The following is a 16,562-nucleotide window of genomic DNA, read 5'->3' as shown; positions in this document are numbered from 1 at the left end:
AATAATTGCTTTTGTCTCAATGGTACCAAGTCGCGTATGACAACTACATACCACCCTCAAAATGATGATCGATAGTTAACAAAGTTGTGCAAAAGTACCTATGTTGCTTCGTGCATGAAGAGCCTAAACATTAGGGATAATTTTTACATTGGACTGAATGACACTATAATACGTCTATCCACTTCGCAATTGGTCTTTCACTATTTGAGATTGTTTATGGAAGATATCCTTTTTCCCTTACCACATATATTACCGGTGTTAAGCTATAGATGATGAGCTTTACAATCGTGATGAGATCCTAAAATTAGTCAAGAAAAAGTTGTTGAAAGCTTAAGAGACTATGAAGGCTAATGAAGACGATAAATGCATTCCTCACTAATTCACTATTGATGATTTTGTTTATGTAAAATTACGTCCATATCGTTAAATTTTGGTGGCAGTAAAAGGGAGTCACAAGTCGACCATGCGTTTCTACGAGCCATTTAAGATAATCCAACATATTGATTATGTTGCATTTAAGTTGGAATTGCCTACTACCAGTCGCATCCACCTTGTGTTTCATGTTTCCAATCTCAAACCATGCAAGGGACCCACTTATTCTAGTTTTCCTCTACCACCAGGTAGTGTTGATAACAAGCCTATGTGAAGTCTCTAGCAATTTTGGATTGCAAATAAGTTGATGGATGTCGCAAGATTTTGATATAGTGGGAAGACTTGTTTCTAGAGGATGCAACTTGGGAATCTCTTGAAGAAACATTAAAAAGTTATCTTGGCATACACCTTGAGGACAAAGTGTATTTTGAAAAACCAAGGGATGTAATTACCATAACTAATCAGGGAGAGAGGGTACTAAAGAACCATGCAAGAGTTTCTATCCAAACACGAACACTTTCAACCAAAATAACTAATTCTAAACATAATCTAAGAAAGACTCTTATAAGATAAAAAATGAAAATTTCTTTAAAAACTAAAAACAACATTTTCAACACTTAATAAGAAAGTATTGTGTATCATGTTAAAAATTTTGGACTATGTAATTGTATTTTTTACTAAAATAATCAAGTTTTCAACACTTAATACCAATATATTCATCTTTTTATTGTATTTTCTAATATATCCATTTTCAAACAAAAGAATGAACACTTAAAAGTTATTGGCGCCCCTTTTATATTTAAATATGAAACGCCAATTGAATTGATATTCTATACTTTTTAAATTTTATCTACATCATTATTTGTGAAATTTTATGCAAATTTAACCTTCCTTACGTAGGAAAACTCTACGCATGTAATTTTAAAAAGAATCACATGTAACAATAATAAAATTAAAAATAAAATACAGAGGATCAATAAATATGTTAAAAACAAATAACGTAATAGCGATGAGAGGAAATTTATTTGATTTAGACAGGACTTATAGGAAGTAAGATGAACGGTAACAGCTAGTCACTGGCTAATAACGACTATTTTTCGCGTTCTGGCTCTTCCTTCCTCAGCTCTCAAGATCTTTCTCCCTTGCTTCTTCCTTCCTCCTTTCTATGGAAGTTGCTTTTCTTTTTCCTGAAGCGTTACTAGCAAACACAGATACTAAATCAAACGCTCAAATTGAGATGGAAAGTACATCGTCAAAGTCTCAGAGCAACACGACGAACACACCAAAGTCCTTCGCTAATGTAGTTTCAAACAATGTTAGTGACATACCCTTAAGTCAATTTCCTCCAGCTTATGTGAAAAGAGACAGACTTGACATCACGATTCCTGAAGAAGAATACCAACTAGGAGTGGAAGCATGCAAACATCACCTTCATGGTAGAGTGGTTTGGTCAAAAGGAGCAGTACTTCTCACGGTAGTAAACCTAAGATCCAAACTGATGACATTGTGGCCGACAATGGGAAAATGGGGTATAACATCCCTTGGAAAAGGTTTTTTTGAATTTGCCTTCTCCTCCCTTGAGGATGTGCAGCGAGTGAGATCAGTGAGTGCTTGGACTTTACCTCAGGGAATTCTCAAACTCTTCCCTTGTACAAAGGACTTTACTCCGGCAACCCTAAAGCAAACATCAGCCCAGGTTTGGATTCGGATACACGGTCTCTCCCAAGAATACTGGAGACCAAGAATCTTATTTGCAATTGCAAGCAGCATTGGTACACTAGTTTTTATTGACTCTGTATTGAACAAATCGGCTTTTGAAAGACCTTTTGGTCATTTTGTGAGAGTTCTGGTAGACCTGGACATGACAAAAGAGCTTAGCTATAAAATCCTTGTGTAAAGGATTGGCCTTTCTTTCTTTGTGGATATTGAGTATGAGAAGCTGCCAGAATTTTGTAGCTATTGTACTTGCATAGGATACTCAATCACCAAGTGCAAAAGAAAAGAAGTGAATATGAATCAGGGTAAAGAAGTAGAAAAGAAAACTAACAGAGATCCTTTGGTAAAGTCTACCAAAAAGAATCCAGTGGAAAAGAAAGATGATGACATACCTACTGTAGAAATGGAGTGTCCTGAGAATAATGCTCAATTGGTTGGAGAGACTTCTACAAAACATTAATTGGAGGATCAAAAGGATGGAAATCACAATGAAGGGGCAATGGTGGTTAATGCTAACAATGCCTCTATGTCAGAAGATAGCAAATCAGAAAGTGAATATGTAGATGCAACTCAAGCAGTGGATATTGTTCCAGAAACCCAAATAGACCCAGCCCACAAGGCAGTGGTCACCAACTTTTTATAAGACTCGTGGGATAACATGGCTGACCTAGACAAAGATGATGACCATGGTGTGGACCTGTTTCCTGACAAAGATTTTCAACTTGTCTTCAACAAGAAGAAAAGGAATAAGAAAGGGAAAATTGCTTACAACACTAGACCTCGATCTAGTTAAAAAACTGACATTATGAAATGCCTCTTTTGGAAAATAAGAGGGATAGCTAACAATGCTTCCTGGTTAACGCTAAAAAAATTAATCTTGAATAATTCGCCAGAGTTTGTCTTTATAGCTGAACCTTGGATGATTTTGGAGAACTTTCCTCAAAGATGGCTTGCCAAGTTTGATCTTAAGATTTTTGCTGTAAACAATAGAGATTCTATGTTACCAAATCTTTGGTGTCTTTGTAAAACTAATTATAATCTTGATATCCTTTTGATTGATGATCAACACGTAGCTTTAACCATTAACATGCATAATTCTACTTATGGTTTCTCTGTGATTTATGCTTCCACTAGCTACATACATAGAAGAAACCTATGGAATGCTCTTAGTAACTTTCCTGTCAACATACCCTGGACATTCATTGGGGATTTTAATGCAATTGCTAGTGTTTCTGAATATAGAGGAAGCCACAGTCCTGCTAGTATACCTATGAATGATTTTCTTAATTGGACTGATAAGAACCAGCTAATTCATGTACCAACCTTATGCAATGCCTTCACTTGGTGCAATGGTAGAAAATGTAGGCATATGACAGAAAAGATGCTTGATAGAGCTATTTGTAGTATTCCTCTCATGGATATTTGTCATTCTGTTGTGTGCAACACTCTGCCCAAAACTAATTCTGATCATTACCAGATCCTTCTTACCATTAATTTTGATGAGATTGTGTTTAGAAGTCAGTTCAAATTCCATAAAATGTGGACTGCTCATGCTGAATATGTTAGGATAGTGAGTGAGTCTTGGAAGGTTAAATTCCATGGTTGTCCTATGTTTATCCTGGATCAAAAGTTAAAGCATCTAAAAAATAGACTTAAATTATGGAACAAAACTACCTTTAGGAATGTTAATGATAAGGTGACTGAGGCAGGTAATAAGCTTAAAGCTATACAAACTGATATTGAGAGACTAGGTTATACTGATTCTTTACGTGATCAGGAGGTAAGTGCTCAACATGACTTAGATCTGGCCCTTAACTTGGAAGAAGAGCTTTGGAAGGAGAAATCTAGGCTCAATTGGCATCTTAAGGGTGATAGGAATACTAGGTTTTTTCACACCGATGAAAAAATTAAAAGAAAAACAAATTTGATTACTTCCCTTCTAATTGATAGTAAGATTGAGGCTGACCAAAGTAAGCTGGAAACACACGTAGAAAACCAGAATACTGGTTTAATCCAGAAAGTGACCCCCCAGCTTGTCACTGATCAAACTAATGACATGCTTATTAAGCTTTCTAATGCAATGGAGATACATAATGTTGTTTTAAGTCTAAACATCGACTCTGCTCCAAGACCTGATGGGTTTGGAGCCATCTTCTATGTGCATTACTGGGACATAATAAAAGAAGATTTGGTGAATGTTGTCTCTCAATTTTTCTTGCAGGGATGAATTCTTCCCAACTATAATGCTAGTACTGTTGTGTTTATACCTAAAAATAAAGAGGCTAATAGTATAGATCAATTTAGACCCATTGCTATGGCTAACTTCAAATACAAAATAATATCCAAAACTCTCGCTGACAGGTTAGCTAATATTATGCCCTCTCTTATATCTTGTGAGCAAAAAGGCTTCATATCTGGTAGAAATATCAAAGAGAGCATTTGCTTCACATCTAAGGCCATAAACATATTAGGTAACAAGATATTTAGTGGTAATGTATCCCTTAAGATTGACATAGCAAAGGCCTTTGATACTCTCAATTGGGACTTCATTTTGGAAACCTTAGCTACGTTTGGCTTCAGTAGCAAATTTTGTGGTTGGATTCATACCATTCCTAACTATGCTTCTCTTTCCATTGGATTGAATGGTAAGATGGTTTATTTTTTCAAATGTTTCAATGGGGTGAGGCAAGGTGACCCTCTCTCACCCCTGGTTTTCTGTCTTGCTGAAGATGTACTCAGCAGAGGGATAACAAATCTTGTAAACACTAATATGATTAACCTAATCCAAGCCAACAGAAGATGCAAAATGCCTTCTCATACTTTATTTGTTAATGATATTGTTGTGTTCTACAGGGGTGACTGTAAATCTCTTACCTCTATCTCTCAGCTCCTTTTGAAGTATGCCATTAACTCAGGATAGATTTGCAATGGCTCTAAATTTATAATTTATGTTGGTGGTCTGTCTTTGGCAAGGCATAACAGACTGGCTGAAATTATTGGTTTCTCCAAGGGCTCTCCCCCTTTTGTTCACCTGGGAGTTCCCATATTTGTTGGCAAACCAAAAGCTCAACATTTCCTTTCTCTTGCATGTAGGATTAGGCTTAAACTTGCAACATGGAAAGCAAATTTCTTATCTATGGTCAAAGATGTGATACAAAGTATGTTGGTGCACAACATCAATATCTATGACTGGCCGACTAGCATCATCAAAAATATAGATTCCTGGACAAGAAACTTCATATGGAGTGGAAATATAAAGAAAAAAAAGCTGGTAACTGTGGCTTGGGACAAGTGTTGCAAAAGTACCAAGGAGGGAGGGCTTGGCATAACCTCTTTGAAACATTATAATAAAGCTACAAATCTACTTCTAAGCTGGCAACTGCTCAACAGAAGTCAATCTTGGGTTGATCTTGTGGAAAATAGGGTGCTGAGAAATGGCAAGGTGATCAAATACTCCATAAAATGCTTTCTTTGGAAAGGCCTCAAGGACATGTTTGATACTATAATGGAGAACAATATTTGGATCATTGGAAATGGAAAGAAAATCAACTTTTGGCTGGATAATTGGACTGGGGAAAAGCTGGCTTCAAAATACAACATACCTAGTAAGTTTCATGCAATGATCAATACCAAGTTAGTGGACTACTGGAAGGATAATGCTTGGGCTATACATTCCAACATTCAACAAGCAACGCCTACCCTTCTTGCAACTATCAATGCTTACTCCATCTCTGAGCTAGATACCGAGAACATGCTAGCTTGGAGGAATGAGGAAAATGGAGTCTTGACTATAAGGCACGCTTACAAGATGTTAAAAAAAACTAACAACTCATAGGTATGGTCTAGCTTTCCCTAGGACTTAGACTCTGCTCCAGCACACTCAATGACAGTCTGGAGACTTATGCACAATAGGATTCCTACAGACGACCAGTTTAGTCTTAGAGGAATCTCGATGCCTTCCTCCTTCTCACTGTGCAATTGTGCTGGTGAGACTTCCAACCCCTTGTTTTTTGAGTGTCACTCTGCTGTAAACATTTGGAAGTGGTTCAGTGAAAATTTCCCAGCCACAACCAACATTAAATCATTATCTGACTGCTTACACATTCTAAAGGGCCCCTGGAACAATCAGACAACGACTTTTATTAAAGCTAGCATAGTTTTCATAATTTACCAGATTTGGTAGTCTCGCAACATGACTAGATATGAAAGCAAAACCGTGCATTGGAAAAATGTATTTCTCATGTTAAAGCTAGAGAAAAAATGGTGGGCAATCTTACTAGCAGGAAAGCTGATGATTCAATAAACAACTTCACTTTTCTTAAGAAGTTTGATATTAATATACATCCTCGAAGGCCCAGTCTTTTGAAGGAGGTCCTTTGATGTCCACCGAACAAGAGTGGGATTAAATGCAATATAGATGGGGTGGCTGTCGGTTCTCCCAAGGTTGCAGCCTGTGGTAGAATTTTTCGAACCGACAATGCTAATTTTATTTCCAGCTTTTGTGCTTTCTTGGATATTGGTACTTCTGTTATAGTTGAGTTCATGGAAGCTATTATTGCTATTAAGAAGGCAAAGAATATGAAGTGGTCCATGCTTTGGCTTGAAACTGACTGTGTCTTGGTTGTGAAAGCTTTTTCGAATTCAAATTTAGTGTTGTGGAAAATCAAATCTCGCTGGCTATCGTGTCGGGCGTACACTCTTGCTATTGATTTTAGAATCACACATATATTTCGTGAAGCCAATTTTTGTGCGGATTTTCTGGGCAACATAGGCTTAAAGAGCAAAACTTTCGCTTGATTCAATTTTGTGCATACTAAAATGTATACAGAATACTTGTTAGACAAGGTAGGAACTAGGGGTGGCAAAACGGGCCGGGACCCGCCGGGCCGCCCGCGTACCCGCCAAAAATTGGCGGGTTGCGTTGGAATTCTAGGCTCGCCGCTCGCCAAAGCCCGCCCCGCCAAAACCCGCCGCCCGCCATACGCTCCCCGCCAAAGCCCGCCGCTCGCCAGAACCCGCTCCTCCTCCAAAACTCACTATTTTTTTAGTTAATTCAAGTAATTGTAATTCTTGATGGTTTATTTTATACACTTATTTATAAATATATGTAATATTTTTTAGAGTAAATTTGTTAAAAAAATACTTTTATAAAAAATTATTTTAAAAAATAAGTGAAAAGTTTAATTAAAAGGTAAAAAAAAAGCATATTAATCTATTAAAAAAATATAAATAAAAATAGGCGGGTAAGCCCGCCGCCCACCAACCCGCCATCTTGGCGGGGCGGACATGATTTTGATGCCCATTTTACTTGGCGGGCATGCCCGCCCCGCTTGTTTTTTGGCGGGCATAAGGCGGGGCGGGCGGCCCGTTTTGCCACCCCTAGTAGGAACCCCTAGATTTAGACTTGGTTCCTAAGAGATTTTGGTTCGGTCCCCCTCTTGTGTTTTTTTGTATTCCATTTTCCTTTTGATTATTAATATAATCCTCTCTTTTATTTTAAAAAAAATACCTATTTAAATATAAGGAGTATCTATTTTATTTAAAAAAATAAATATATTGAAAAATAAGTGTATTGATATTAAGGGTTGAAAAATTAATTATTTAAGAAAAGAATTCTTGGTAACTTGTGTCCAAAGAGCATCTTTAATATTAAAATAGATCCAAACACTTTGCTATTTAGTCAAATACTTCCTTCTTACTTTACTGATCATAATAATTACTTAGACCTTTAAAAAAACAAATCTCTCATCAGATATGATGTACTACTACTAGTAACACTTCTCACACATTCTCTCTCTCCACTCTTGTCATTGTGATTTATCATGATCTTTTTAGCATTCCCACCTCACACACACTCTCTTCAAGTCAAGCCAAAACAAAAAAAGAAAAGATGAATTCTAACCCAAGCCAAACAACCCACATGGCCACGGTTAAATTATATTTACATCTTACACTATACAAAATTTCCAAAATGCACCAATAAATAAAGGCACCAAACAAAGATCATACTCTTGGAACACCATTACCCCATTTTTTTCTCTTTCTCTTTTCAACTCTGAACCTTGCTCGTTAGGTTTCCTGTCTCTGCTCAGAGACTTCACAAATCACAACCATTTCTTTTCTCTATCATTTCCTTCTATTTTCCTTCTAAAACCAAAATACCTCCCAAACAAGAAACTTCATTTTCCTTTCCTTTCTTTTATTTTCCCTCATTTGTTCTCTTTTGCTCAGATCTATAATCATATTCATAATCACCCTTCTTTCTCTATAGCCCAGATCTTCATTTATCACAAGTTACAAACTTTTCTTCTGTTAGCACTGTATAAAACATGAGCAAAGAAGAATTTTTGAAGATACAGGTACTTACTACTCCCATCACATTCTTGATTCTCCATGTCTTTTTTATATTTTTGTTTTGTCCCATTTCAGAAACTTATCATAATTTGGCTTATGTTTTCAGAAATCTGTTCTTAAAGTGAACATACACTGTGATGGATGTAAACATAAAGTGAAGAAAATCTTGCAGAAAATTGATGGTTTGCTTTGCACCTATTATAATTTATTCAAGCAAAAAAAAAAACATTATGGTTCTAAATTCTAATCATTATTATCCTAAGTAAAACAAAAACATCTTATGATTTGTGTTGATTAATGTATGACAGGTGTGTTTACGACTGAGATTGATGCTGAACAGGGGAAGGTGACGGTTTCCGGGAATGTGGACCCGAACGTTCTCATCAAGAAGCTTGCAAAATCAGGCAAACACGCAGAGTTATGGAGTGTACCCAAACCAAACAACAACAATAATAACAACAACAATAACAACCAGAATAATCTTGTTAATCAGTTGAAAAACATGCAAGTTGATAAAGGTAATGGTGGTGGAAACAAGGACAACAACAAAGGTCAGAATCAAATTCAGAATCAGAACCAGAAGGGTGGAAATAGTAACCAACCCAAAGGTGTTCCACCAGGGTTGAATCCTCAGCAGGTGCAACAGCTTCAGCTTCAGCAACAGATGCAGCAACTGCAGCAGATGAAAGGGTTTCAAGATCTGAATATGGCACAGTTTAAGGGGATGAAGATGCCGGGTCCGAACCCGAATCAGAATCCTCCGAATCAGAATGCTAAAGGTGTTAAATTTGATTTGCCGGAAGATGAGGATGAGTTTAGTGACGATGAGTTGGATGAATTTGATGAGGATGATGATGAGTTTGATGATGAAGAAGATTTTGATGATGAGTTTGATGATAAGTTTGATGATGAAATGGATGAGTTACCACCGCCTAATAAGATGAAACCTCCTATGGCTATAGGGAGTGGCCCTCACATGATGATGAATGGGAATCATGCACAGCTTATGAATGCTATGAAGGCTGCCAATTTTAATGGCGGAGGTGGTGGCGGTGGTGGTGGCGGTGGCGGTGGTGGAGGCAATGGGAAGAAACCTGGTGGTGGTGGTGGAGGTCCTATGCCGGTTCAAATTCATGGTATGGGTGGTGGAAAGAATGGTGGGGGCGGTGGTGGAGGAAATAAAATTAACGGCGGTTTACCGGAGGCTAAAAATGGCGGTGGTGGTGGAAACAAGAACGGTGGTAATAACAATGGCAATAATCAGAATAATGGGGGTAAAAAGGGTATTTCCATGCCAATGGGTGGTGGTGGTGGTGGTAATGTTCAAGCTATGAACAATGGATTTCCAAAAATGATGGGTGGCGGAGGCAGTGGAGGTGGTCATCCTCACCCTTCTATGGGTGGTGGTGGTGGCGGTCATCCTCACCCTTCAATGATGGGTGGTAATGCCGGGCAGATGGGCATGCCAATGAATCAAATGGGTGGTAATATGCCTGCCGTTCAAGGCCTACCTGCAGGCGGCGGTGGCTTTCAAGGCGGTGGTCCGGGACCGGAAATGATGCCGGGAAACCCTTACCAACAACAACAGCAACAACATCAACAACAACAATTAATGGCAGCTGCTATGATGAACCAACAACGTGGTGCAATGGTTGGAAACGAAAGATTTCAGCAACCAATGATGTATGCAAGGCCACCACCAGCTGTGAACTACATGTACCCTCCATACCCTTATCCTCCTCCAGATCCTTACTCAAACTTTTTCAGTGATGAAAATACTTCAAGCTGCAATATCATGTGATCAACAATGGTGATGATAATTTGGTTCAAACTACCCTCTAATTTATGCAATATTATACCAATGGAACATGAGTTTTTTATTTTCATTTTCTTTCATTTGATCCCTTTTTATCTAATTACCATAGAGGGATTAGTTTATAGATATATATATTATAAGTTATTATCAGTACTATCATCATCATCATCACATATGTTTATATATGTGTTTATATTTTGGAAATAGTAATAAAAAGATTTCAGAATGATAGAATGAAATTCCATTTTTCTCTTTACTTGATGACAATCATTCATGGTGTGTGTTGGATTACAGTATTATCTAATGGCATCTCATCTTATCTGTAGACATTATTTTGTGTCTCCCTTTGTTATAATGCGACGCAAATGATGGATGTTTGTTTGTGTGAGGTGGTGCGGTGGATACAGTGATTTGGGAAATTCAACCATTTTAGGTTGGTCCCACTCACTTGGATCTCTCTATTTGTTTCTCTAACAAATGGAGAGATTATTTCAATTTTGGATCTACCATTGCAATTTGCAAATCCAATCTAAATAGAGGTTTTCAATCACACTCGGATTAAAACTTCATTTATTTTAAAATTATTAATCTTATAGAAAATAATAATAGTATTAGTATTTACTTATATCTCTTTCTTCACCACAGAATCCACCTGAGTGGTGTTCATGTTAATGTATACTCCTATCTAATCTAAGTATAGTATATTTTAATTTAGAAATGTTGATAACACAAAAAATGTAAGTATAAAGAGTGAGTGAGAGGGTTGGATGACAAGGACAGGTTAACCACTTTGTAGTAGTAAAATCAAATGTAATCTAACGGCGTTGACACGTTGTGAGAGAACAAGTGTATAGTCTTTTCAATGCAGTGCAGCTGAGGTGAGCAGAGCATCCTCCAGTCTCGAGAGAGAAGAGGGACCCAGTTATGAGACTGTGTGGAGTAGTTGTGATGTTCATGGTGATATGATAATAATCATGTGGTTTGGTTAAGATGGGATTGATAGATAGATAGGGAGCATTGCATTTCATCCATCTAATCACACTTTCTTCGGATCTTCTTCGTAGCCTACAATTGCACATTAGGGTACAGGATAATTAATACATATACCTTCATATTTAACACAAAGATACCCTTCAGAAACTACTAGTACCATCTCATTGAAAGAAAATAATGATTCAGTTTAGAACGGATGATGGAGTACCTTCACCACTAGAATTTTTTTACTAAAGTACCCAATTTTTTCAATCTAATATCCAAACTAACTTACATTCTAAAAAAGAGTAAGCGTAGAGGTGTAACATACGATTAAATTTATACACTGAAATTAATTATGTTTTTAATGTAGGCTACTTTAAACCAACCATCATTTAAATTTTAAACCCTATCGCAAAAAAAATAAAATAGGATTGTCAAATACACAAGCTTTGCTAAAATATAGTTTTATATTTTTTCGGTTAGGCCCAATATGTTTTTAGTTGGGCTGAATATTTGTTGAGAATTTCTTATTTTATTCTTTGGAATTTTTAAGTATTATGTGCGCTTTCAAAATTATTTCTCTATTTGTAAAGATATATTTTTGAAAGCATTTTTTTTTATTCAGCGTCAAAATATTTTGTAGATGTATTTATGAAATTTGTCCGTATTTATATTTATGGAAGAAATCTAAAAATAGAAAACCAAAAAATCAACACTGCAACAATAAAAACAACATTCATAAAATAAAATTGACATTACATTGATGATTTCAACAGAAAATTAAATATTACATTTCAATAGCCTGATGGACGCATGAACATCTCTAAGATTTGCTCGACCGTTCTTCGTACTGTCGCTACCAACTCGAGGGGGATTTTCTCTTAAAAATTGAAATAGGTTCGCCACATCGCCAAAACATCCCTCGGTTCTTGAGCTCAAGGTTGATGTAAATGTCGTTCCCTTTGTTGTCAACTGAAGGTGAACGATACTCGAGCTTCAAAACCTCATATTGGATTTCGTCAATGATATCGTCGAGCGAGGTGTAATCGTTGAGTTTGAACGTTTGCCCGAGTGTATTGCTGTCAGAGTAGGAGACACTAACGACATACCAACGGATGTTGATGACATATTGAGACATTTTTGTGTTTGTGTGAAAGACAACATAAGAAACCCCAAATTTATAGTAAACCTAGGTGAATATGGACCACCCATTTTCTGTCACACAACTTTACGTAGCTATATCCACGTAAGGAACCCAGATATTTCGGTTTCGTAGGTATATCTACGAAAAATACCATAGGGACTGCAACTCAAGAGCCTTTCGTAGATACATCTCCGGAACTTTTGCTGCTGCATTTTTTTTAGCAGCAACAAAATAATAAAGAAAGCGAGTATATTGCAATTGAAAAAAATTGATTATATTGCAATGTTAAAAAGTGATTATATTACACTTCCAAAATTCAAAACAAATCAAGACAGGTGTCTCCGACTAAATCTATTGGTGGTTCTATCTTGGACTTTTTCACATTTGATTCCTTTTCAATGTTGTTCAATCTTTCGAATTTGTGCATCCTTTCAACAAAAAGATCCGGCCACGTCTCGGCATTTGCGGTATGTTGAGTCGCCTATTCCGCTGATGTAAGTGGTATGAGACATACCGGTTTCAAGTAAACTTGTACAAAATGACTTGATTTTATAAGCCATCCAATACACATGATGCGATCATTTGGATTTCTAGGTGGTACGGGGCGGAGTAGAAAAAGGTTTCTGAAAACCCGTATCGCTTCAAGTCAATGTACACCCTATCATATGCACATGCAATAAGATGTCCCATTTTGGAAACCTCATCCATTTTGACACCCGTGCGTGACCGCTCAACCAAGAAACCAGAGATTCATAAACTGATTCAAATTCTCTCTCTCTCTCTCTCTCTCTCTCTCTCTCTCTCTCTCTCTCTCTGCAACCGCGTGTACGATTCATTATGAGTTTTCAACTCTTTGATAAGTTGATGACGGACAAGTGCATGGCTATCTTCTCTCTTACCAAGTAAAGCTGAAACGGTCCAATAATTGCAATTACTGTCCCCCTCAATATTGACGATTCACTCGATGTATTTGTGCATAAAAAGCGGCAACTCGTCAATGAATGGAATTTTCGGTGGAATCGGAGTCAGAGGCGGTTTGCTTATGTGGGCCCTTTCATGGTACTTTTTTGAAATTTAGGAGTCGGTGAGTCGGGAAAAGTTTATCAACGTGCTCACAATAAGAAGGAGACCGTATAGTCGAGTTGTCATTCAGTGTAGGCTTCATTTTCTTAGGAGCACCCATTGTCTTTACCGGTTGAGAAAGCGGTTTCATGTCAGTTATTTCGGGATAAGCAATCTTCCTTTATTATTCTTTGATGTGGAGTTTCATGTTGTCATCAGTGAAATTCTGGTGTTTAGATCTCAAATATCCTAAAGGATGTCGATACAATGATCTCTAAACAACACACAATAACAAGGTATAAGATAAAGCAGTGCAGAAACTTTAAATAACACAAGTAATTATTCATCCAGTTCGGTATAAATAATACATATTCTAGGGGTTACAAAGCCAAGGATAAGTCCACTGTAATAGTATCAATTCGAATAACTATGCAAACAACCCTCAGTTCACCCGTGCTATATTTCTACCTTAGACTCATCTAAGTATTAGGCCCTCCTCAATCCCCCTCAATCACAATCGTGATGATCAATTACAAAATATTAAAAGACACAAACTTCCAAAATACAGTCGCTCAATGCTTAAAAGCTTATGAATGAACACAAACTTACAACTCAATGAAAACACCAAACTCGTCTATCAAGATGATATTAGAGAGGCTCACAATAGATAAGACTGTACAAAGCCAAACACAAACTAGAATGTAAGTTCCTTGCCAATACTAGGGTTGATGCTTGCTATTTAAAACAATCTTCTAGACTGGACTTGGGCGTCAAATTGTAGCACGGCCCTCCAAAAAACACTCCACAATCTTCTCCTTGAAGATAGGTCTTTAATCATTAGTTTCCTAAATATCCTCCATATTTAGAAACCAATCAAATATCTTGAAAACATAGACGATCTCTTATCCCTAAATCAAGTGCCACATAGGATTTCATAATAGTCTAAAATATTCTGCACTTGTACATAAAATTGACTTCAATAAATCCCAGTTGTAAATTAACAGACACGATGTCGAATGGATCCTGCTTAGGACATCTTTCTCGACATGTCTTCTTCAGTTGAAGTGAAAAGAACATCTTGTTCAACATGTAAGTTAGTTTAACCAAACATAATGCCAACCATAACACAGAATTAACAACCCCCTTTTGATTATTTTGGCTAAAACAACTTAACAACCTGATGTTTGAAAAGAAATAAAAAACAAACGCACATCTGCAAAGCTTGCACCACATTTCTTTGGTCCTTTCAAGGTGTTATGAAGGATCAGTGTGGTCTCATACGAGCTCGACCTTCCATCCTCCTCTAAGATTCACCCTGTTATCCATGTTTCCCATCTACGTCGCTATCACGGATCTGATCCATTCTCGAACTTTTTACCCCTCCCTTCCGAATCGGATCGTGCAAAATATAGAGAAACGAGTCACGTTTTAGACATACACCAAATCTTAAATCAACAACACTAGGAACAGAACGCCACAACAAATGAAAATGGAGAAAATTATCAAGATATAGCCACTCACGTTTTGGGATCAAGCCAAGTTGTTGGTTTAAGTTTGAACAAGACAAGTTCTCTTGGAGAGGAAAACAAAAATGTTGAAGAGGATAGAAAGAAAGAGAAACTGAACCGCGTGAAAGAGAAGGTTTTCCCTTCTACACTTCAATCTGATGTACTTATGAAACAAAGTTTTACTTCGGCCTTGGTAAGTGATAAACGTGTACCAAGGCATTGAAAACCCACACGCACACAACTCAAGACAAGTGCATGCAGACCATTAATTCCTCCCCACCGTTGGATTTTCAACGGATACCCTTGCAACTCTCTCCATCCAACACGTCACCACCAACTGTAACCCACCAGTTGAAAAGCCACTCATTTGTACACGGTTGTCAAATACCGCCTGGCCCCACCACTGAGATTGATATTCTCACTTCCCACCAAACCCTAATCTATTGAATTTAAATGGGCCTTTCCTTGAACATAATCTTGTGGACATGATTTTTGTTAAGCCGGAAAGTAGTGTTAGAAGGCCCAAATGAAATTTGAAGAAGCCTTTTTGATAAAAGACTATTCTCCTTAAATATTATAATTATGAGTTTAATTTTTATTTTAGTTTTCAATGGCTTAGGCCCATTATTCTTTAATTCCTTTTAAGTGGCTTAGGCCCATTAATTCAACTTTTACTTCTAGACCTAGTATTTATATTGTAAGTGAGAGTTGGTTTATAATATGAAATCAGAATTTATCTTTCTTTTTCTTAGTTTTTCAATTGTTGTTATTTGTGTCTAATGGTGAAACCCTAATAGAAAAGTAGTTGCAGAACCTAAGTCCTCAATTCTATCAGTTCGAAATCAAACATTGATACTTGATTCATCCACGTCCTTATCTCTTTAGTGTCGTTGATTTTTTATTATAGACAAAGTTATTTCACAAGACCCACTTTTAAAAAATTTAACTCAATAATTATGCATGATTACAATTTAATACTAAATCACGTGTATGCATATGAAAATAAAAAACAAGTTCTATACACAGAATGTGACAGCATTGTAGTGGTGAGGTTGATAATGATGGTTTTGGCTAGATCCATCCATTTTCCAAACAATGGGTCCATGTCGTGTAATAATTTAGACAAGAGTTATTAACTTTGTACTCAAGAATGATAACATGTTTTTTATCAAATACATTAAAATAATGATAACATGTTTCAAGGAGAAAATAGAAAAAATTATATGAAATGTGAAGAGATAAGGGTAACTAGCTAGTTTTTGGCTTTCGGTTCAACTTTTTGTTCTTTATTGAGTACAATTTTTTTTTAAAGTATAGTTTTTCACCCTTTCTTATATAGCAAGAGTCATTAAAAAGAAAAAATATCATGTAGTTTTACTTTATTCTTACCCAAAAAAGAACAAAACAAAATCCAGAAACAGAAAATAGAAAAGAAAAAAAAGGCATGATGTGATGATTTCAAAGACGATATTCTCAAGATCTTACGCAAAATAGAAGGAAAGTAAAACTAAAACTCTTTTTTTTTTTTTTTACAAACAAAATAAATAAAACCGAATACAATAATACTCAAAACATATTCTAGATAAATAGTAGCATATAGGAATGTTGAAATTTA

General features: G+C 36.6%; 3 protein-coding genes and 1 long non-coding RNA gene across 4 annotated transcripts; 3 read left to right on the top strand and 1 right to left on the bottom strand.

Annotated features, from left to right (window-relative positions):
* The first annotated feature begins 1,537 nt into the window (after window positions 1-1,537).
* LOC131633043 (uncharacterized) lies at window positions 1,538-2,548 on the top strand. Its single transcript, XM_058903752.1, has 2 exons — window positions 1,538-2,221; window positions 2,312-2,548. Exons 1-2 carry the CDS (start codon window positions 1,538-1,540, stop codon window positions 2,546-2,548), a joined length of 921 nt encoding a protein of 306 aa, XP_058759735.1.
* A 198-nt stretch (window positions 2,549-2,746) lies between these two features.
* On the top strand, window positions 2,747-4,315 carry LOC131633041 (uncharacterized). The gene is made up of 2 exons (XM_058903751.1): window positions 2,747-2,876; window positions 2,982-4,315. The coding sequence occupies exons 1-2, from the start codon at window positions 2,747-2,749 to the stop codon at window positions 4,313-4,315; spliced, it is 1,464 nt and encodes a 487-aa protein (XP_058759734.1).
* A 3,556-nt stretch (window positions 4,316-7,871) lies between these two features.
* LOC131633046 (heavy metal-associated isoprenylated plant protein 33-like) lies at window positions 7,872-10,514 on the top strand. Its single transcript, XM_058903756.1, has 3 exons — window positions 7,872-8,447; window positions 8,549-8,624; window positions 8,751-10,514. Exons 1-3 carry the CDS (start codon window positions 8,418-8,420, stop codon window positions 10,241-10,243), a joined length of 1,599 nt encoding a protein of 532 aa, XP_058759739.1. The 5' UTR covers window positions 7,872-8,417; the 3' UTR covers window positions 10,244-10,514.
* Window positions 10,515-13,760: 3,246 nt separating this feature from the next.
* Window positions 13,761-15,244, bottom strand: LOC131633050 (uncharacterized). The gene is made up of 2 exons (XR_009293214.1): window positions 14,961-15,244; window positions 13,761-14,823 (listed from the first exon to the last, which is right to left on the bottom strand). It is a non-coding gene; the product is annotated as an uncharacterized LOC131633050 (long non-coding RNA).
* Window positions 15,245-16,562: the final 1,318 nt, after the last annotated feature.

Source organism: Vicia villosa, unplaced genomic scaffold (assembly GCF_029867415.1).
Source record: "Vicia villosa cultivar HV-30 ecotype Madison, WI unplaced genomic scaffold, Vvil1.0 ctg.001063F_1_1, whole genome shotgun sequence".
NCBI lineage: Eukaryota > Viridiplantae > Streptophyta > Magnoliopsida > Fabales > Fabaceae > Vicia > Vicia villosa.
This window is presented reverse-complemented; position numbering and strand designations above follow the sequence as displayed.

Bases quoted from the DNA above. Each gene is read 5' to 3' on its own strand.
- LOC131633043 (XM_058903752.1), top strand. From the start codon at position 1,538: ATGGAAGTTGCTTTTCTTTTTCCTGAAGCGTTACTAGCAAACACAGAT. The intron at 2,222-2,311 runs GTAGACCTGGAC...GAGTATGAGAAG, and splicing joins GTCATTTTGTGAGAGTTCTG to CTGCCAGAATTTTGTAGCTA.
- LOC131633041 (XM_058903751.1), top strand. From the start codon at position 2,747: ATGGCTGACCTAGACAAAGATGATGACCATGGTGTGGACCTGTTTCCT. The intron at 2,877-2,981 runs GTTAAAAAACTG...ATAATTCGCCAG, and splicing joins CAACACTAGACCTCGATCTA to AGTTTGTCTTTATAGCTGAA.
- LOC131633046 (XM_058903756.1), top strand. From the start codon at position 8,418: ATGAGCAAAGAAGAATTTTTGAAGATACAG. The intron at 8,448-8,548 runs GTACTTACTACT...TTATGTTTTCAG, and splicing joins AAGAATTTTTGAAGATACAG to AAATCTGTTCTTAAAGTGAA. The intron at 8,625-8,750 runs GTTTGCTTTGCA...AATGTATGACAG, and splicing joins AATCTTGCAGAAAATTGATG to GTGTGTTTACGACTGAGATT.